Source organism: Sus scrofa, chromosome 4 (assembly GCF_054392235.1).
Source record: "Sus scrofa isolate SSC_HxYL_T2T_F1_AM1 chromosome 4, Sscrofa_HxYL_maternal_Yorkshire_Landrace_v2.0, whole genome shotgun sequence".
NCBI classification, from domain to species: Eukaryota; Metazoa; Chordata; class Mammalia; order Artiodactyla; family Suidae; genus Sus; species Sus scrofa.
The window spans coordinates 134,589,197-134,612,036 of NC_139386.1; the positions used below are offsets into that span (position 1 = coordinate 134,589,197).

The 22,840-nt window shown below is 43.2% G+C and overlaps 1 protein-coding gene across 1 annotated transcript in view; it reads left to right on the top strand.

The window, feature by feature from the left end:
* The window catches only part of SELENOF (selenoprotein F), a 29,177-nt gene that overhangs the window by 2,557 nt on the left and 3,780 nt on the right, over window positions 1–22,840 (top strand). The window contains 2 exon segments of the mRNA NM_001085443.1: window positions 6,689–6,856; window positions 21,683–21,746. Coding sequence (NP_001078912.1) covers window positions 6,689–6,856; window positions 21,683–21,746 — 232 coding nt within the window.

A 22,840-nucleotide genomic window follows, 5' to 3' on the forward strand; every position in this document is an offset into this window, starting at 1 on the left:
AATGGCCTCCTAGTTTATTTGTGTTTGTTTCTTGCAGCAAAGTCTGCTCCTGCTGGGGCACAGCAGTGAAAGATCCGGCGTTGTCTCTGGTAGCACAGGTTCGATCCCCAGCCCGGTGCAGTGGGTTAAGGACTCGGCGTTGCAGCAGCTAGGGTGTAGGTGGCAGCCGTGGCTCACATTCAGTCCCTGGCCCAGAAACTTCCATATACCAAGAGTGCAGCCAAAAAAAAAAAAAAAATCTTCTGGCTGGCTGTTGTTGAAGTAGAGCAGTGATGAACCCATCCAGTCCCACAAACACATAACAACTCTGAACATTGAGAGAGGTAACAGCAGTTCACCTTCGTTGAACTGTTTTAACTTCCTTACGGTCTGATCCTGTTTCTTTCTTCTGTAATGACTAGTGTGTTTAAAAAAAGAAGGGGAGTTCCCGTCGTGGCGCAGTGGTTAACGAATCCGACTAGGAACCATGAGGTTGCGGGTTCGGTCCCTGCCCTTGCTCAGTGGGTTAACGATCCGGCGTTGCCGTGAGCTGTGGTGTAGGTTGCAGACTCGGCTCGGATCCCGCGTTGCTGTGGCTCTGGCGTAGGCCGGTGGCTACAGCTCCGATTCAACCCCTAGCCTGGGAACCTCCATATGCCGCGGGAGCGGCCCAAGAAATAGCAACAACAGCAACAACAACAACAAAAAGACAATAAATAAATAAATAAATAAATAAATTTAAAAATAAATAAATAAATAAATAAAAATAAAAAAAGAAGGCACCAAAATCTTGGAAAATGAAAAAGGATGTGTAGGGGAGATTTGGGGGAAATTTCTAAGAAATTAGAAAAACTGCATTTCATGGGGGGGGCAGATGGAATAAGTAGTTGACAGTCATATGAATACGCCTAAGCTTTGGAACCCGACGAATGGTTACCTAGGGAATGGAGGGACATTCTCTTGGTGCCCGAGGTCGAGTGGCTGCTGTGGATGGAGACCCAGCGCCTGCCTTGTTCATTCACAGCTGAGTCCCTTCTGTCTTTGCCTCCGAATAGCTCTGATTTAAAGTTAATGGCAGCACGGAGTTATCAACATTCCAATGAGATGACAACTGGTAGGATATAATACAGTTTAATCTGAAAATACACTCTATGCTTAAGCTTTAGAAAAAAATATTTTAGCATGGCCTCTGGAAGCTGTTTTCAAGAAGGCCCCAAAACTGAGTGGAGTTCAGTTCTTCAGCGCATACAGAATATTGCTTCATTCAGAAAGGCACTGTACTGGAGGCACTCTAACGTGACTTCATCTCTCTTTGATTTGGAGACACCCACCCCCGTCTTCACCAGTTACCATCTCACTTCAGTGAGTGGCGCGATGGTAACTGTCAGCATTTTGGGGGGTTTGTGGCATGTGCGGAAATGGTGCGTCACGGGTTCTCTGGAGGGTGGCGGTGACGGCGGTTAAGGGTTTGAGGACAGGCCAGGATCTGGGTTGTGATGCTACCACCTATTCGCCGCATCCGTCTCTATAAAGCAGGGATAACACCTATTTCCGAGAGGGTTAAGGTTAAATGGAATAATGATATGAAGTGTTTAGCAAAGTCTCGAGTGCTTTATAAGAGCCCTAATGACTATGCTTCTCATATGGGGTTCGTCTGTAAACCTGTGTATTCCCTTATGTCTGGGATTTGAAATCGGTTCAGAATTATTCCATGAGGAATCTGCGTTTTCAGGAGCCAACCAATCATGCGTATGTATGAGGATAGTAAAATGTATAGCCACAGCTGAGGCCTTTGCCTGGAAAGGTGATGTCACAATGTAGTTGGTAGAGTCCCTGCCAGTAACCCTCGTGTTTGAGGAAAGAACTCAGTGATACCAGAAAATAAATAGCTGAATGCTTTGAATTGGAGAAAATAGAACTGCTAAGTCGTAATCCCATTCCAGCGTGTCCCGTCCTGTCCTTAAAAGCTACAACTTCCTTTCAAGAGTGGCTGATTACTTTAAAACTTAATATTTGGCCTAACTGTGCACATCGAAATGCTAGTCTGTTACTTTTTGATAATATGATAGATGGGCATAATTTATAACTGAACTTTTTATATTATTTAGCTTTTGGCATTTATCTATGAAGTGCTTAAAAATATCTTCTGATATTCTTAGATTCAAAGCCTTGAGTCTGTAAAACCAATGACAGCAGAGAGAGAAAAGTAGTTCACCCATGAAACTGAAAATACCTTCTACCTCCCCTTATCTCTGTCCCATCTGTAATATAGTGATTTAAAAGTAAGGAATGTTCTGTAGTTTTGAAGTCTGCTTTCACGGCGGGAGGTGGGAATAGTTCTAACGTCGACGGAGTACTTGCTGCGCCCTGGACAGGATACGAGGTGCTCTCTGTATCTGGTCGCCTTTAATCCCCCAAACCTTGTGAGGCGTGGGGTCATTATTCCTGTGCAGAAGTAAGGTCAGAATCAAATGCGTATTTTGATGTTTGTGCCACCTGTCAAAATGTGCTCCGTAAATTCCAGAATAAACCCAGCTATTAGGATCCCATGATTATTCGAGATTCTTGTTCTGCAAAACACGGTTTCTTATATTTGTTAAGCAATTTGCAGCTTCAAAGTGATTTCCTTTTTATAGCCTGTTTCACAATGGCTGCGAAACAAATCACCCTGCCGTTTAGAGGTTTATTGTACTTTCAGGGTCTGTGGGTCAGCAGTTCAGACAGGGCACAGCAGGATGGCAGGCATGTTCCTTGGTGCCTCAGCCTGAAAGGCTGAAAGCGAAGGCCTGGTCCTCACACATCTAGACCTGGGTGCTGGTTGTCAGCTGGGGGCCACACTCCCTCTGTGGCATGGGCTGCCCTTGGCCTCGGGACTCAGGCACTACCTGGGCGCACTAGCCAAGCAGCGGTCATGTCCTTTTTCATAATCTACCCTCAGAGATCGTACAGTGTCACTTCTTTTTTTTTTTTTTTGCTTTACTTTTTAGGGCCGCGCCCGAGGCACATGGAAGTTCCCAGGCTGGGGATCTAATTGTAGCTACAGCTGCCGGCCTACACCACAGCCACAGCAACGCCGGATCCCTGACCCCCTGAGTGAGGCCAGGGATCTAACCTGCGACCTCATGGTTCCTAGTCGGATTCGCTTCCACTGCACCACGACGGGAACTCCCAGTGTCACTTCTTGACTCTGTTGATCACAACAGTCGCCCGCCCCCGCCCAGATGCAAGGCGAGGGAACGAGGACTGCCCCTTCTCAGTGGAGGGCTGCTGGTCACATGCAGGATGACGTGTGGCCTTCTTTGGGGATAGAGGTTAGCCTGTGGAAGAGGTCAAGCAGATCACTTGCCTAGCAACTAAATTACTCAAGGTACTAGTACCTTAGCAAGTGTCGTAGGTCCCTCCCTCTGGACTGGGATATATGATCTGTTTCAAAGGCGACGTACCTTCTGCATTATTACTGAGACAAAGTGAAAGATGTAAACAGTATCCGATTAGCTTGTGGTTTAATGTAGGACCAGGGGGCTGGTCAGCACTTTGGAGGAGTATGCCAGCAGTAAAGCTTTTGACATCGGGATGTGCCGTTGGGTTTTAATCTGCCTGATTAGTCTGCTGGTGGAGCACATCCAGCAACCGTGGTTTTTATAAATGAGGTTTTATTGGAACACAGACCCCCATTCATTGATTATTGTCTGCGACTACTTTTGTGCTGCCATAGCTAAGCTGAGCAGTTGCAGCAGAAGCTGTAAGGCCACCCAAACCTATGCGTGGCCCTTTACATAAAGTTTGCAGACCCTTGGTCCAGTAGACCAACCAGATGCAGTCCATCTGAGATTCCCCCTGCTTGAGGCAGTGGTTTTACCAGTTCATTTGCTTAAGACCCAGGACTGGCGCAAGTGCTAGGAACACCGAGAGCTTCGTGCTTCTCCTCCGAAGAGTTCCCGACGTCACTGAGGAGTCAGACAATCCTGGATTTACACAGTACAGTGATGAGTGGTGCTTTTTTACAGCTCTGAATAAATTTCTTTGTCAGAAAAGATTTTGGCTAAAGGTTGAGATCTGATTTTTTTTCCTAGGTAGACTGATACCAATCAGGTTCTTGGAAATAAGTAGAAATGAACAAGATGAAAAAGGGAAGAGGATTCTGGGAGTGGGAAAAGTGTGAGCAAATACCCATTTGGGTAGGAGTTTTATACTTCCAGGCACTCTGGGAGTTCTTGGTAGCTGAAAAGTAGAGTGGGGCTGCGAAGTGGCAGGTGGGCCTGGCTGACCGTTTAAGCCACTGAGGCAGGAAGAGTGGAGAGCTCTTGGAGAGACGGAACTGTCAAAACGTGTGAATTGATTCTCGGGAGAGTGGGGAAGCGTGTGGCGTCTGGCTGACTGACCTGGCCAGCGAGGGGGCCAGGGAGCTGGTGCCCTTTTACTCAGATACCGAATGCATTGGAAGGACTAGATTTCAGGGGACAGGGTCTGTGTTGCTGTTGGAGAGTTTGAATTTGCAGCACCTGTGCAGCGTCTGAATGTGACTTCGTGTAGGCTATTGGCTTTGGAAGCCTGACACTTGAGAGTTCTCAATAAATGGGTATGTGAAGCCGTGGAAGAAGTCCAGTCCTCTGTAGAAAGTGTGCGGCAACGAGAGCGCCAAGGACGGAAGTGGGAACCGCAGCGCGTAGATGCAGCCGGAGGGCGGGGGCGGCGGAGGCGGAAGGACGCGGAGCAGCTCTGCTCTGCTGCCTCGGCGGCCCGGGGCTTGCGGCAGGTGGAGTCCAGTGGTGGGATCAGAAACCAGACGGGGGTGACAATTCAGAAGTGCTGGCACTGAGGCGGGGTCGGAGCCCTGGGACTCGATGCGCGGAAGATGTGCGTGATCGGCGGGAGTCATCCCTGTGGAGGGAGGGGGCAGAAGATGCAGGGCGAGGGCTTGAGCTTAGGCAGGAGGAGGTGTACCGCGTTCTCTGAGACCTGAGCGATGGGTGAGGGACGAGAACTAATTTTTTTTTTTTTTTTTTTTTTTTTTTGCCATTTCTTGGGCCGCTCCCATGGCACATGGAGGTTCCCAGGCTAGGGGTGCAATCGGAGCTGTAGCCGCCGGCCTACGCCACAGCCACAGCAACGTGGGATCCGAGCCAGGTCTGCGACCTACACCACAGCTCACGGCAACGCCGGATCCTTAATCCACTGAGCAAGGCCAGGGATCGAACCCGCAACCTCATGGCTCTTAGTCGGACTCGTTAACCACTGCGCCACGACAGGAACTCCAAGAGAACTATTATTTTTGAGAGCCTGCTTTTGCATTCTGCTTTTGCATTCTGCTCAGTTACTTTAATGTTGTTTCATTTAATCTTTCCTGCAGTCTGTTTTGTGTGGGAATCCCTGCTTTACCCGTGAGGAAATGAAAGCCGAGGGAGGTTCCCTTGCCAGGGTTACAGCTCCTCTAAGTGTGGAGCTGGTCCCTAAACCCCAGAGGGCGATTTTGCTGTGCCCTGCTCTCCCCCGCCTCACGGCCTCTGCCCCCTACCCCCCTCCCCGCTGGAGGTGAGTGAAGGTGAGTGTGAGGGTGTAATAGGATCACTCCATAGATCCTGTGCTAAGTTCTCTTTTTTTTTTTTTTTTTTTTTTTTGTCTTTTCTAGGGCCACATCCATGGCATATGGAGGTTCCCAGGCTAGGGGTCAAACTGGAGCTGCAGCTGCCGGCCTACACCACAGCCACAGCAACGTGGGATCCGAGCCACGTCTGCGACCTACAGCACAGCTCACGGGAACACCGGATCACTTAACCCACTGAGCGAGACCCAGGATCGAACCCCCAAGCACATGGTTTCTAGTCGGATTCATTAACCACCAAGCCACAATGGGAACTCCCTAAGTTCTTGAAATGAAGTGAAAATTCATTTTTCTTCAAAAGATAGACAATATATCATAAATAATAAAAAATCTTTTTGTTGGGAGTTCCCATCATGGCTCAGCAGTTAATGAACCTGACTGGCATCCTTGAGGAAGAAGGTTCGATCCCTGGCCTCGCTCGGTGGGTTAAGAATCCAGCGTTGCCATGAGCTGTGGTGTAGTTCACATATATGGATTGGATCCAGCGTTGCTGTGACTGTGTTGTAGGCTGGCAGCTGCAGCTCCAATTTGACCCCTATCCCGGGAACCTCCATATGCCACAGATGCAGTCCTAAAAAGACAGAAAGACCCCCCCCCCAAAAAAAATCTTTTTTTGTTAATCCATGTTTTAGCCAACGTGCAGTATGACACACTTTTAAGAAAACAATTTGTGGGGGAGGTGGGAGGAACCAAAGACTCAGAGTTCCCATTGTGGTTCAGCAGGTCAAGAACCCAACATAGTTTCATGAGGACTCGGGTTCCATCCCTGGCCTCACTCAGTGGGTTAAGGATCCCATGTTGCCTTGAGCTGTGCTGTAGGTCAAAGACCCGGCTCGGATCCCATGTGGCTGTGGCTGTGGTGTAGGCCGGCAGCTGCAGCTCTGATTCGACCCCTAGCCTGAGAACCTCCATATGCTGCAGGTGTGGCTATAAAAAGAAACAAATTAAAAAAAAAAAAAAAAGACTCCTATAAGATGGTAGATGTGAAAAATAATTAAGAATTTACCTCCAAGTGAGGCATTTTGTTAACTCATCTCAGTGAGTGAGATTTTGACACCCCTGTTTTGGAAGCTTTATCTTGTACACGGTTTTTTCCTCATTTTTCAGGTGTCTGCGTTCGGGGCAGAGTTTTCCTCGGAGTCCTGCAGGGAGCTGGGCTTCTCCAGCAATTTGCTTTGCGGCTCCTGTGACCTTCTCGGACAGTTCGACCTTCTCCAGCTGGACCCCGACTGTAGAGGGTGCTGTCAGGAAGAAGCACAGTTTGAAACCAAGAAGGCATGTATCGTTTTCTGGTATTGCTCGCCCCTGGGACGGTTTGGTTGAGGTGAGGTACCGTGTTAGGTTTCGCCTCATCAACTTCAGCGCGAAGAGGTCTTGAGCTTTTGTGGTTTCAGAAACTCAGCTAATTTATTGCCTGGCCCAGTAGAGCAATCAAAGCAAATAAGAAGGAAAGGTACAGGAGTTCCCACTGTGGCTCAGCGGGTTACGAACCCGACTAGTATCCACGAGGATATGGGTTTGATCCCCTGGCCTCGCTCGGCGGGTTAAGGATCCAGCATGGCCTCGAGCCATGGCTCGGATCTGGCATCGGCCGGCCTTCAGCCCTCGCCAGGCACAGGCTTTAAAGAAAAACAAGAAGGCGGGAAAGTGAGGTTACTGCTGAGACCCCATCCTGCCAGGCGGTCCAGCAGAGGGGAGGCAGGGCCACTGCCGCGTGCCTAGATCCCGGAGCGGTCTGGTCGTCCTAGCTTAGGGCCACATGAAGCCAAAGAATAATCAGTTAGATGCTTATATTCATTAATAGTAAGAGCCCAGGCTTATAATGAAATTTGAGATTAAAGTACCTATTACCTGGCTGTCAACAGTAAATTATGATTTTTAATCTGGTTAACAAAGAATAGGGTCTGCTAATTTCGTGTCTGTTACTAACCTAATCTCATGTTTAACACCTGAGCACGGCCAAGAATACCTTGCTCTAACTGTCCAGTGGGTTTTGCCCACTGTTCAAATTAATTAACTTGCTTGATTTCTAAATCTTTTCATTAAATTCTTAGACTTCTTTAATTTATTAAGTAGCTTGAAAACATCATTTACACCATCCAGATAAAGCTGAATTAATGAGGCGCCTGTGTCTGGGTGAGAAATGTTAGCATCTCCGTATTTTGTTTCCTTTTATCATCTCCTTTCAGTTGTATATCCTGAACCCTATTTGAAGTGTATAGTTTGTGAAGCTTTCAAACAGTAATTGTGTCTTCTCAATATTAGGCAGTAAAGGCTTATTTCTAACACTGAGTACAGTTTTATAGTTCTCTAAGAAAAACAAACAGATAAGCTTTAAAAATGTTAGTAGTCCACCAGAATTTAACACTGGATTTCTCAGTCGTGAACCTGCAGCTCCCGTGTTCCAGAAATGCTCCCGGGTCTTCCCTGGGCTTCATTGTCTTGGTTCACATATATTAGCAATAATACGGTTTAATGTTCATTTCCTTACATGTAAGTTAGTTTTTATTGTAAGTAAATAAAATCTAAACGAGTTTTTAAAACATGATTTTAAGTAGACTGAAGTCACAGGACCTCACCCCGTTTCCAGGGACCCTCCCCTCTTGTTTTTGGTTTTGTGTTTTGATGACATTCACGCGGGACCAATTGCCGAAGCCTGAGTTTTCCTCTCATCTTCGAGGTGTTACTCTGTACAGCTACTCAGCCAGCAGTGATTATTTCCTGAGACATCTAAGTTAAAAGCATTAAATAATAAGAGGTGTTTATCATAAACAATCTTTAACACACGCCCTTGTAATTAAGGGTAAATTGAGAAACTCTGCCCTTTGACTGATATCAGATGTGCCTAAACTATAAACCAAATGCATATCAAAGCCATTTTTACTTAGTGTCCTTTCCCAGTAACTCTTTATAATGCACACGTTTTGTGATATTTTAGTGGAGCCAAACTTCAGTCACATACTGCTCAAATTAATTATATTCCTGTTCCGTCTTCATTATTAATTGCGCTGGATGTGATGTCTTGACACCTTGCAGCTCGGCAATAGCAGCAGGCAAGGAGTCCCCCTTTAAGATATGCCTAAATAATTGCTGAAATGATGGTGGTATCTAAGTGCAAGGGAGTCTGCACCCTCATGTGTCTTCCTACTTGACCCATTGTTTTTTTCTTCACTCCTTGCCCTCATCTGTAAGATGTGCTTCTCGTTAAGCGCTTTCGAGCCCAGTGCTGTACTTCAGTCCGCGAATGGTTTTCTTTAGGAGGCTAGCGGGATAAAACACTTAAAACAGTCCTGGCAAGTGCAGCTGGCACGCCAGGTGAGCCTCCGCTTTGGTGCAGACCACGCTCAAGCCCAGGGCGGCCTCGGTTCGGCCTTCGCAGTGCGGCTCTCTGCCGGCTCGTAGTCGTAGGTGACGACGCCGATGACGGCTTTCTGTGTCCTTCAGCTCTGGCTTAAGGCTGAACTTTGAAATTAGTTTTATTTGGTCCCACTTTAATGAAAGTAACAATACGCAATGTAGAGACTAGTGCCTTATGTAAACATACTAAAAATACTGTGTGTGTAAATAATTGGGAATATACTCTTTTTTTGTCTTTTGTCCTTTTAGGGCCGCACCTGTGGCATATGGAGGTTCCCAGGCTAAGGGCCAAATTGGAGCTGTTGCTGCGGGCCTACACCAGAGCCACAGCAACGTGGGATCTGAGCCATGTCTTTGACCTACACCACAGCTCACGGCAACGGTGGATCCTTAACCCACTGAGCGAGGCCAGAGATCGAACCTGCAACCCTCATGGTTCCTAGTCGGATTCGTTTCCAATGCGCCACGGCGGAAACTCCGGAATATACTTTAGAAGAAAAATTGTAGTGTATATGCAGGAATGTTTTAACAACTTCTCTGTAATAAAGAAGCATTACCTGCATACTCATTTTGGTTCTTGTTTAGTTGCGTGCTCTATAGGTCTGTCCAGGGATACGGCTGATCATTTTTCAGGTGCTCACTCAGGTAACAGGCTGAGGTTTAGACTTTGATAGGCAGAAGCAGAAAATGTCTTCAAAATCTGTTATTCTGCAACTGGATGTTCCGGTTTTATTTGGTCTTGTTTTTCCCCTCCCCCCATTTTGATCATAAGAGGACATAGTAGGCATCACAGATAGCAACTAGAATGAGATTTGGGGGTGAGCAGTTTTACTGTTCTAACTAGTTTTGCTCATAACCGTTACCTAGGTATGTAGTTTACAAACATTAGTAAGGATATTGACTGAGTCGTGAAGAGTGTACTGATTTGTAGCTTACAGTGAAAAAGGCAAAGCAGCGAAAGAAAGAACGTTTAAATCTCGCTGCTCCATGCGCCTTCACTAAGTGACCTGAGTGACTTCGGCTTTTGTGCGTCGAGTCTTCAGCGGGAAGGGACCCCCTTTTCCACCCTGGCTGGCTTCTTCCCTGTGGTGGGAGACTAGAAACTGCCAGCTCCTGAGTGTCGTGGCTCACAGCTCTTCCCCCAGAAAAGGCCTAGTTCCTTCCCTCTTCCTTTTGGGAACTATTTTGGGCAAGGATTGCCGCTCGCTCGGGCGGGTCACTGGCCGGTCGCCCGCCAGGCCTGTGGCTGACGTGAGAACCGTTCGCTGCCGCCGCCGCAGCTCTGGGAGCAGGGAGCGGTGACGAGCAGGCTGGTTTTGCCCCGATTACAAGGGCAAGCCCTTCGCTGGAGGGATGGAAGTGTTTGACCTCAGGCGCCCCTCTCCTGCTCTGAGGCTTCCCGGGTTTGTCCCACCTCCCCCGCCGCATCCAGGCACCTTCACTGGCTCCACCTCCGGCGTCCGCGTCCAGAGCCCCGGACACACCGCGTTTGCACTTAGCGCCATCGTGTTGTGCATGTTGTTGGGCTTGTTCTTTCTCTCCCAATGTATCGCGCTCTTTGAAGTCCAGAACTGTTTTTTATTTCTGTGAATCCCTCGCTTTAGCTTACAGAATGTCATGAGTTTTTTGTCCTTCAGTAGGGCTGTTTTTACGAAGAACAAGTTGGAAAGGTCACTTGTGAAAAATTGTGTTGAAAGTACACTTGGACTTCGTCAGTGCCTGTCCTTTTTCCAGTATTTTACTTACACATCCTACGTATGAGGAATGGGAAACTTGTCCTTGCGATTCAGTTTTCTGTTAGCGACACTTGGGTGGTGATTGCTCATCCCAGTGTCAACACAGAGCTCCCGTTTCTGTTTCATTTATGAGGATGCCCTAGCTTATCCCTGATCTCGCCAGAAGGAGAGATGTTAATTATTCAGCACAACATGTAGTCTAAGTCTTATACCTTAATGACTTCAGCTGCTTCTAAACATCGTTACTGTAGAACTTTTGCATTTCTGCTGAATTGTTTGCCCCTAAATCTTAACTAAGTATCTGTTCTTTTTTAAGGTTTTCGGTTTGCCAAAATCCTTGCAGTCCCTCTGCTTTCTTTTCTATCAAATTAATTTTATTTAATTGGTGTGTTTTTGTTTTTTGGCCACTGCGTGCAGCAGCTTGATAGGGGATCTCAGTTCCCAGACCAGGGATTGAACCCCCGGCCGCAGCGGTGCAAGTACCAAGCCTTAACCACTAGAGCACCAGGGAACGCCCTTTGAGTTTTCGTGCTTTCTATTCTATTACGGTCATACCTACTTTATCTCTGAACTGCTATTCTGAATATTTGGCCAGTCACCAAACAAGAGCACCTTTGGGGAGAAAAGAATCCACATAGCCAAGTTATTTATTTATATGAACCAATAAGCGGGTTATTTCACCTTAATTTACTGTTCATTTCGTCTTGATTGTATCAGGAGGGAGTGGAGAGTAAATACTACCTCAGAGCACAGACTCTGAAACCAAACCACCTATGCCACGCTAGGCGGCATCTTGGCTAATTATGATTTCCCCATTTATAAATTGGGGGTGATAATAGCTCCTGCTTCCTAAGGTGTTCTGAGGATGAAATGAGTTAATGTATGTACACTGCTTAGAAGAGTGCCTGGGATGGTAAGAACCAGGTAAACACTTGGGGCTGGTGGTGATGACAGTAGTAGCTGTAGCATCTGATTGGCTGATGAAGAAGAAACTAGGAAGAAACTCATCTGGGAGAACTCAGAGGACAGCAGAGTCATTAGTGCACTTGGGAAAGTAGCGTAAAGGAAGATGGACAGGAGACATAGCTGAACCGTGTGGTAGATTTGCCAGTAATACAAATGCGGGGAAATTTCTGGTATTCATTCCACTTTCAAGCTCCTGGATCAGTTGAATCAAGAAGAAATATGATAAAATAACTAGCAGTATGAAAACTTTTACCATTTGTAATTACTTGCTTTGCACAACAAAATACAGAAATAAATTATGTCAAACATAACCCTAGCTTTCAACTTTTTGAGTCCTTGATTGACACATTTTAATAAGGAAAATACTGCAAATTTGAATTTTTTAAATGTGTGATGTTTTGATCATTTTTAAATAATGCCATGTGAAAGACTGCATTTAAAGAGAAAAGGTTTGATACTAAAATATATTCAAAATCAGAGTTCCCATCTTGGTGCAGCGGAAACGAATCCAACTAGGAACCATGAGGACACAGGTTCGATCCCTGGCCTCACTCAGTGGGTTAAGGATCTGGCGTTGCCGTGAGCTGTGGGGTAGGTCGCAGATGTGGCTCATTTGGCATTGCTGTGGCTGTAGTGTAGGCCAGTGGCTACAGCTCCGATTAGACCCCTAGCCTGGAAACTTCCATATGCTGCAGGTGTGACCCTAAAAGACTAAATAAATAAATAAATAAATAAAATTATCAAAACTTCACTCCTTAGTTTACTGCAGACTTTAATGGCTTCCATTACTTGGTGTTTTTCAAGAATATATTAACAAACTTGGCTTTATTTAAGGCCCAACCAAACATTTTAAATATGTCACATAGTTTTTCTTAATTCTAATAAAAGAGCATCAAAACATTTATTTTCAATTTACATGGCAATTCCCTAGGCAGTTTTATAGTAATGTAGAAATCAGCTTAAATATCATTATTCAAAACAGTGGCAAATTGTAAGCTTCCGCCTGTCAAAAACAGAACGCTGCTGGCCGGTGAAACATGGAAGGATGAATGGAGGTGAAGCTAAAGGTGCCTGAAATTGTCGGTGCTGCAGAGATGTCACAGGGGCTTAAAATAGCTTCACTTTGGAAGTGTCTGTAGCATCAGATACATGAACTGATTTCTTGAAAGGGAACAAAAATTTAATTCAACAGATTATCCTAATTATAATATAAAACATTAAGCAAGAAGGGGTTTTTTTAAAAAGATCTGAATAATATTTGGCAACAGTTTAAAGTCAGGGCAAGAACTACAAAGACTCCTGAGTAGTAACAATTCTAAATAATGACATAAATATTTACTTAATAATAATAGCTACTAAGATTGATTAAATTCTTAGTATATAAAGGCTCTGTTCCAAATCTTTCTATGAGTTGACTTATCCTCACAGCAGCTCTGTAAGTACCATTATCATCTGCATTTCGTAACCCAGTCTGAGGCATAGAGATCTTGCCTGAAGTTATACAGCTAACAAGGAGCAATAAATATGTGTCATTTGAAAGTTTCTCTTAAGCAGTTGTTCAGTTGAACTGAAAATATTATTTTAATGTTTTGATATTAAGGTAGCGCCTTGAGGCAGCAGTGGTGAATGGAAGAAGGGGTGGCAGCAGAGGATAATTTTTAATAAAGCGTGCGGCCCTCAGCTCCAAACTGCCTTTGCCGTTTGCTTTTTCAAGAAGTAAGTGTTAGGTTTCAATTTAGAGGCCAGGAATTCATCTGGGTACCGTAATGAATTCTGAAACGGAGCGTATCCTGGTCAGAGAGTAGGCAGAAAGTCAGACTGTGGTGTGGCCTAATGTATTTTCTCATTTCATATTGCAGCTCCTAAGTTTTGTACGCTTTTTAACTTTTAGCTCATTAAAACTTTTTAATCTGTTCTGAAAGTTTAAATTGGGTGATTAATTGGAATAGAATGAAATCATTCAGTTTGTACCAACTCTTTTGTTTCAGACACTTCTAATAACCCTTCTAAAGACGGTCCTAGCTCTCCCTCTTTTTATGACAGTGGTGGTCAGTATGGGGTGGTGGTCGGACGGCTAACACAGTGAATTAAACTCTCCCTATACGTACACGGCACGTTCATGCTCATTTTTTGAGGCTGTTGAACAGTTGGATGTTGAGCTGTATTGTAACAAGATCTCAGGGTTTCAAATTAACACAAATATAGGTTATAATTTTCAAACATCTAGAACCAAAAAGCCACTGAATTTTTTATTATCGCGCACTTAACAGAATGGTTCGCCACTCTCCAACATAGTTTTACTTATACATATTTCCAAAGTGCTAGTTTCTTTTATTTAAAAACTAATTACTGAGATATTCAAGCTTAGAGTCATTTTTACCATTTCGTGGATATTCTGACCTCAGGAAATGTAGCAGCATTGTGGCAAAGTATTTTTCGATGTACAATATTCCCTAAATATTTGTAGAATTGAATACATTGTTCCCAAATGATATCCTGAATTAGTCATACTTGTAGCTGAAGCATGTATAGGAATGTGTGTGTCTGTGGGCATATTTGTTTACAGGTGAAACTCTAATTTGTTTTTTTAGGGCTGCACCTGCGGCATATGGAGGTTCCCAGGCTAGGGGTCTAATTGGAGCTGTAGCCACTGGTCTACGCCAGAGCCGCAGCAACACCAGATCCGAGCCACATGTGCAACCTCCACCACAGCTCACGGCAACACCGGATCCTTAACCCACTGCGCAAGGCCGGGGATCGAACCTTCGTCCTCATGGATACTAGTCAGGTTCATTTCCCGTGAGCTCTAACTCCGTGAAAGTCTCATTGTTACCGTCTTAACCTCTTGCTGATGAAATTCTCTAAACTTCACGTGTTCCTCAGCACAGTATTGAGAGAAGCTGCCTGCTCTCCTTCCTCGATGTCCTACTTGGAGTGGTCTGGTTTAGATGGTGGTGCTATCAGAGGAAGGCTTTTATTTTATTTCTGTACATTTTCCTTGAGCTTTTTAGTGGATTGTATCTTTAGGGAAAGATTCCCCCGGTATGTTCTACCTTCTTAGGGGCCTGACTAAGTTAAAGCAGATGTTACCCTGCTTGTTGCATAGTTTTCTCAGACACAAGACACAGAAAGGAAGAGCAGTTTAATGGTGCAGTAGGATGAGTTGTAAACTCGGGGAGCTTCCTTGGGCATCGTCATTGCTTCGTATGGTCAGAGTTTGATAGAAAACACCAGAAATGAATAGTTTAATCTCGGGGGTGTAGTGTTAGAGAGTTATGTTGACCCGCTTGGTTTGCTAAAATTGTAAAACTAAATCTTTTCCCTAATCCTCCATGTTCCGTCATTGTTCCTGCTAGAATTCCATCAGACTGTGTGCGAAAGTGTCAATAAGTTATCATTTATACATCTGCTTTTTAGTGACTTACCGTGAAATCTGGACAAAAGCTTTACTGTAAGGTCACAGGGCATTCAGTACCCTAATTATTTGTCCATGTGGGATGGTAGCTTAATGTTTTTACCATTGCAGGTACTTTTAAAAAATCGGAAATACAGGAATGACTTGATGAATAATGAACTAAAATTTAAAACGTCAGCAGATCTCTAGACATGGTTTTAGTTGGAGACATTTTCCTTGAGAATGAACTGGCTAAATCTTGCTAAAAATAACTTCTGTGTGATTTTTTCCTTTTCAGCTGGTCCCCAACTTAGTGTTCAACTACAATTTTCAGCTTTGTGATAGTGCAAAAGCAATAGGCATTTAGTCCAAATTGCACTTTGAAATTTGAATTTGATCTTTTTCCACGGTGGCAATACGCAGTCTGATATTCTGGGCCGTGGCAGCAAGCTACAGCTATCGGTACCCATTTCACCGTCCTGTTTCTCACTTTCAGTACAGTATTCAGTAAATTACCTGAGATATTCAGCCCTTCTATAGAGTAGGCTTTGTGTTGGACGATTTGGCCCAGCTGTAGGCTAATGTCCGTGTTCCGAGCTGGTCAGAGATGGGCTCGACTGCGATGCCCAGTCGGCAAGGTGTGTTAATGCACTTTTCACGTACAGGAGGTACGTGTGTGTAAAGGGAGTCAAGATGACGTTAAGAAATTACACCGGCTACAGTTCATGTTTGCGAGAGTGGCTGACATATGTTGGAACATATCAAAATATGTTTTCATCTAAGATCCCTAAATAATACTCAGCTTCGTCATGTTATAGCCATACTTCCTTATTTTTAAATATCTACATTTTATTATTTAAGAGTAAACCTTCAGATCAGTGAAATAGTTACTCCTATCTGCATTCTCTTAACAGTCAAAATTTTTCCTTTTGTTCGCCTAACATTAGAGCATTTTCATCATTTGCTACTTAATATTCAAATTTTTTCCTTTTTTTTTTAAGTTTTTCTTTAAACAAAAGAAGATTTTGAAAAGAAGAATGTATGGCTGCAAGCGGTAGTTCAGATGAGAAGAAAAACAGTACTGCAGCACTTATCTTGCTTTAGGCAGTGGTTTCCTAAAGGTTTACCTTTTAGAATTAATTTGGTTAGTCTGTTGAGCAAAAGACTACTGTTTGACTGTTTTGTAATTGTTGCCTCGTTAATATTTGAGAACCGTCCTGAGCATCCCTGGCTGCCCATGACAGTCACTGGGGTGGCCTTACAAGTAGTGACAGTAATTAAAACACTGATGCCTAGAGCTCACCCCCAGCGGTCCCCATCTGCCTAGACTGGCTGGGATCCAGGGATCAGTAATTTTCAGTATCTTCTCAGGTAAGTCAGGTGTACAGTTGGAGTTGAAAACACTGCACTAAGGTGATTTGAATTTGAAAGCTTGAGAAATTTTAAAGCAGCTATTCTAATTACAGAGGAATAGTAAGTGATAGCCCTAAGTAGTCTAGTCCCAGAACTGAAAGCTTATGCAAGGAGGCTTGCTGCTTGTAAGTGCCAGCACCATAATTGGACCACAGAAACATCTGATTTTATAACTTGAGCTCTTTTCACTATACGCTTAAAAGATAAAGTGAGGCATATTAAAAAATTTAATAGTTTGAGCAAAACTCCATTCACATTGGGTTCTATCAAACCAGAAGTGCCTAGGAGCTCGCTACCAGCAGGAATTAGAAGTACAACTTACAAAGAAGATGCAGAAGCAAAGCAAGGAAATTTTTTGATTGGCTATAGTTTAAGTGGTTTTCTTCTGGGGGAAAGCCTAGTTGGCTGTTTGTAATTAGTTAGCTTTAGGTTTTATTCTTAACTTTGAAGCATTTATAGACTTAGGTTTTGGTTTGGTTCCATAGGCTGCTAATACCCAAGAACCACCTCATCATCACCTCAGTGTGATGGCCTCATTTAATTTAGCAGTACCATTCTGGGAGTTCCCTTGTGGCGCAGTGGGTTAAGGACCAAGCGTTGTCACTCCTGCAGACGGGTTTGATCCCTAGCCTAGGAGCTTCCACATGCTGTGGGCACAACCAAAAAAATAAGTAATTATCAACAACAATACTTTGCTGTATGAAACTTTTTGTTTGTATGAAAACTTTTTGTTTGACTCAATTTAAATAGTTTATTTCAAGGTTTTCTTACTGTCACTTTTCTTAAGCCATAGATACCATCACCAATAAAAATATAAAGTGCTTAGTGTTCTAAAGTAGTAAAATATATCTCACGAGGACCAGGTTTACAAATTTGTTGTAATGATGGGGGCAGTAAAAATTAGCAAATGCAATACTCTTTAAAAATTCTTTAGGAAATTTACATAACTCGCATGTGTTACCTTTGTTCAGGGTTATAAATCTAAGAATCTGGCTACCTGTTAAAAAGCAGCATAGCACCATTTTTTGTCTTGCTATTGATCAGAGTCATTTTATGGCAAAGTTATCACCACAGAATAAAGATTTTGGCCTTTTCCTATATGGGAAAACCTCATTATAAACCCTTACTAAAATTTTATAACAAGAGGATGGTCAGGTGGTTTTAAAAAAAAATTATATTCCAACAGTAAATTATTAAGGAAGTCTTTACAGTCAAGGGAGTACATTGTCCCAGAATATTAGGAAAATATATGATGTACAGAATCTAAAATTGATAGAGGCATAAAAAATAATCTTGGTGATGCTTAAAATACATTTATTTAAATTGTGGAAAAAATTATTTAACTGCAAAGCTGAGATTTATTTTAAGAATAAATTAAAAATAACTTATTTTTAAATGAGAAGGAAATGAGAATATTCAAAAACCCTGTTATAAATAAGTTATAGAGCTATAACTTAGTAGCTCTAAGTAGTTAGGTGTCTCTACTGGCCATCCAAAGACCTTATCAGACCTTTAGGAAAACCAGCAATAATAATATGGAGATAGGTATGGATTCCGAAGGGGAAAATGCAATTTTGTGCATCATTTTCATATTTTTATAAAGGTGTCCATCTGTATTTCCATTTAAATTACCCGGGCCGGTACAATATAATCCTAATGGAATAGTGTCTGTCTGGGTTAGATTGCACAAATACGGCTTCTCTGATGCATACGGAAAAGAGGCCTCCCAGCATGGTATCAAAACAAGCTTGCTGTGTAAAAGTTACATAACTTGCTGCTTTGATTTCTATTGATGCTTTTCCACAAATGTTTGAAGGTCAGCATTTTTGTATGCCAGTGATGTTACTTTAAAAAATAAAAAAGAAGTAAAATGCTGTGGAGTTCCCCGGTATTCTAGCAGTTAAGGATTCAGCCTCGTCACTGCTGCTGAGCCTCAGGTTCAGTCCCTGGCCCGGGAACTTCTGCATGCCGTGGGCATGGCCAAACAAAAAAAGTAGAAATGCTAAAAGTGACATCAAGAAAATTTCAAGTTTTGGAGTTCCCGTCGTGGCGCAGTGGTTAAGGAATCCGACTAGGAACCATGAGGTTGCGGGTTCCATCCCTGGCCTTGCTCAGTGGGTTGAGGATCCGGCGTTACCGTGAGCTGTTGGTGTGGGTCGCAGACGCGGCTTGGATCCTGCGTTGCTGTGGCTCTGGTGTAGAACGGTGGCTACAGCTCCTCTTCGACCCCTGGCCTGGGAACCTCCATATGCCGTGGGAGCAGCCCTAGAAAAGGCAAAAAGACCAAAAAAAAAAAAAAAAAAAATTCAAGTTTTAACATTTTTAAATCCCATAATACTTTCTAGCCTTGAGAAATTCTAAATGGCATGTGTTTCCTTTTGTCTGAATTTGTGCGTTGTCAGAGATGCTTGGGATTACTTTGGGAGGCATTGAAAACCTACCACAATTTGTAGTTAGTTTAACTTATTTCTTCACCGTGAAAAACAAATGTCTTCCTATGAACACTACAGATTCACAGGTAAAATGCCAAACTAGCTATAGCATCATAGGTTAATGTTTTTAGAATTTGACTTAAATATTAAGTTTTACAGCTTGAATTACATTTTGTTTACCCTAGACTGGAACTAAGCATAGTCTGCTCTACCAAGTGTATCAGAGGAACTGGAACTGATTTTTCCAGTCACATGATGAAAAAAGTCCTTTAATTCTGTTAAAGGACTAATTCTGTCCGTTCAGCGCACATGCCTTAAACCTCAGCCCGTGTCCGGCTGCAGGTGGGGTCACAGCACAGCGGGAGCAGGGCGGCCGGCACGTCCCCAAAAAGCCCAGAAAGCCCCCGGCTGAGCTGCCTCCTCGTTGGAGGGCGAGTCTCGCTAACTTTCTGGGTCGCGATGCAAAGAATGGTTTCCACGTGTGCCGGGGAGCTGCATCCTTCCGTCTGTGGGGCACCCAGACGGGCCTGCTCGTCCTCTCCAGTCATAAGCAGCCGCCCCCTGTGAGTCGTAGTAGGAAGACTTGGGGGAAGGGGCCGCGTAGAGCCATCTCCGAAGGTAGTGGAATCTCTGCCTAGAGCTTCCGGGGGTCCTTACGCTTGCAGATAAAAGATAAATCTAATAACCACATCTAGTATGCCTTATGTGTTTATTTTTTAATTCGGATAAAATGTACATGAAATTACGTATCATAGCCGTTTTAAGTGTACGGTTCGGTGACATTAAATACACTCACCTTGTTGTCCACCCGCTTCACCGTCGGTCCCCAGAGCTTTGTCATCTTCCCAACCTGGAACACTTCTTTCTTTCTTCCTTCCTTTCTGTCTTTCCTTGGGCCTCAGCTGCAGCATGCTGAATTTCCTGGGCCAGAATCAAACCCAGGCTACAGCCGTAACCTGAGGCACAGCAGAGACGATGCTGAGTCCTTAACCACTAGGCCACCAGGGAACTCCAAGCACCATATTTATTAAATAATAACTCCTCATTCCTCCCCCTGCAGCCCCTGACAACCACCATTCTGCTTTCTGTCTCTGAATTTGAATTGAATTCTCTAGATACCTCACAGAAGTGCAGTTATACAATACTGACCCTTTTGTGGCTGCCTTATTTCTTAGCGTAATGTTTTCAGGGTTCATCCTAGTTATAGCATGTGTCAGAATGTCCTTCCTTTTTCAGGTTGAATAATCTTATTCCCTTATCTATACCACATTTCGTTGAGCTCTTCATCTGTGGATGGACAGTGGGTTGCCTCCACCTTTTCACTACTGTGAATAGTAGTTGGTATACAAGTAACCATTCCAGTCCCTGCTTTCAGTTCTTTTGCGTATGTATCTAGATGTGGAATTGCTGAACCGTATAATTCTATTTTTAATTTTTTAAGGAACCAGCGTTCTGTTCTCCATAGCGGCTGTACTGCTTTAAATTCCCAAAAAGCGGTGCTCAAGGATTCCGTTTTCCCCACATCCTCGCCAACCACTTGTTGTCCTCTGGCTTTGATAGTAGCTTCTAATGAGGGTGACGTGTATCCCGTTGTGGTTTCGCGTTTCCCTAATGATTAGTGAGGTTGAGCGTCTTTTTATGAACTTGTTGGTAATATGATCTTAGAGTTTTAAAGATGGGGGGAGGGTGTTTTTTCTACCCAAATTAACCAAATCTTATTTTAAAATCTTGAGAGATCATCAGCGCTCTTACTCTGAAATCTATCAGCGGTTTCAGAGCATCCATGGGTAGTTTGAACTAAAGCAAATTCGCCTCAAAAACGTAAGAGCTCCTATTGGTCTAACCCAGAAGCACCAACACGTTAAAAAGTCGTTCTTTGGGGAAGAGTTGGAATTAAGGTGATTTTTAAATTTCTATTTTTTGCATTTCTATATTTTTCAAAATATCTAAAATAAACATGCATGGCGCATGTGGGTTTTGTGCTGTTTTAGACGTTACAAAGTAAAACCCATCCTTAGCGCTTAGACCTACCGTTTAAAAAAGTACACGAAAACGTCGGAAATGGGTAGCGTATGTTCTGACAGCCTGCCTGCGTTCCCAGTTCTTTCAGAAGAATGCGCAAGGGTCTACTGTTACAGCCACAGCAACGTGATGTTTACTGTTGAATCCATTTCAGCCGAATTCACTGCTGTGAAGTATTTGCATTTGCATCTTTTATAATGAGCTTTTACTGTAAAGAGAAGGTGTAGGTCCTGTAGCTAGAAAGGCAGTGTTTACCATTGAATCCATTTCAGCTGAGTTTCATTAAGGGAAATGTTTGCATTTAAGCTCTTTATAATGAGATTTTGGTAGCTTTTCTGTAATATTTTTATGCGATACCCCAATTACTTTTTAAAGGTATTGGGGTTTTGTTTCATTTAATTTTAAAACATCAATCACTTAATTTTAAAAGCAGCCAAAAAGAATTATCATTAAGTATTTGTGTTGAATAGATGAACACATAGCTGTTTTCAACTTTGCATCCTAAAAAACTGTGAGAAATCTTTAAAATTTTATGAGGAACTTCCTAGCACCCCTTACCTATCAAGTTCATGGTCAAGTCTCTGTATCTCCCTCAATCTCTTTGGCTAAGTGTCAGAGTATCCCGGGAGGCCTCGAACTCCCTAGGCCTCCGTTTTCTCTTCTGATGCTTGTTTGATCTGTGTGTCTGCTTGACTGTAATGATATGCTCTGAAATCTTACATTTATAGCTACATTTTTTAAGTTGATAGCAGCATTCTAAACTCTCCTCTTTCTTGTGCAGCTGTATGCAGGAGCTATCCTCGAAGTCTGCGGATGAAAGTTGGGGAGGTTCCCGCAAGTCCAAGGTATGTGAAATTAACTTCAGTGAAACTTTAAGGAATGATTTCATTAAATATTTCCAGGAATAAGAATCTTTAAGGTTATACTTTTTCAACAGTATATGACTTTTCTCTACATTTGTTTTCATGGGAGTAGACTTTATAATTGTTGACTACTAGGTTACTGTAAGCAACCAAAAAATTTGAAATTTATATTTAAATACAGCACAGGATGGGGTTATGATTTTCTTAAAAGAAGAGCCTTTCCTTTACCCAGTACAAATTTTTGAGAGTCTTTGACCAAATGGAAATGTAATTCTTCCAAATAATATTTTAAATGTGATTTAGAGAAAACGCTGAGGAATGATTGCATTAAGGAGAGCAGAGTGTTTAGAAGAGCTTGGGAGTTCCCATGGTGCCTCAGCAGAAACCAGTCTGACTAGGACGCATGAGGACGCGAGTTCGACTCCTGACTGTCTTGAGGATCAAGTTCAAATATTTTTCGCTGACCTCCAGACATATCCTTCCTGTTATCCCTCATCCCCAGATTCACAGATCCGCCTTTATAATTGACAGATAATTCAGTTGGCATAAGAACATCTTCTTGAGATAGAGTAACTGAATTAATTTCTTTAGGAATCTCCAAAATGATATTATTTAGCTACTTTTAAAACAGCAGAAAGTAAACTAGAAAGTCAGTTGCTCTGAGGTCTTTTTTGCAAATCCCTTATATTCTCATACAGCCTATCCTGCTGCCAGTGTATATAGTTAGTACTGAGATGTCTGTGGAAAGATGAACTTGCTGCCTGTAAAACGTGATTTGCTGCCACAGGGTATTTAGTAGACATTCCTCTCATTGAAAACTTAGACTTGATAATACGTAGCAGAGAGAAGAGAAAAGAACTGATTAAAATAGTTATTAGTGACTCAGCTTAATGTTCCTTTTAAATTTCTACACTCATTCTAGCCTGTTAAAAATCTTTTGAATGACAGAAAATTATTGAATGTGCTAGGTTTTGTTGTGGATAAAAAAAAATATTGAAGAATAGTCCTTTTCCCAGAGAAGTTTCTCAGGTAGTAGTGAACCCACGTACTGTGTGTTAAGTGGAGTTTTTGCACAA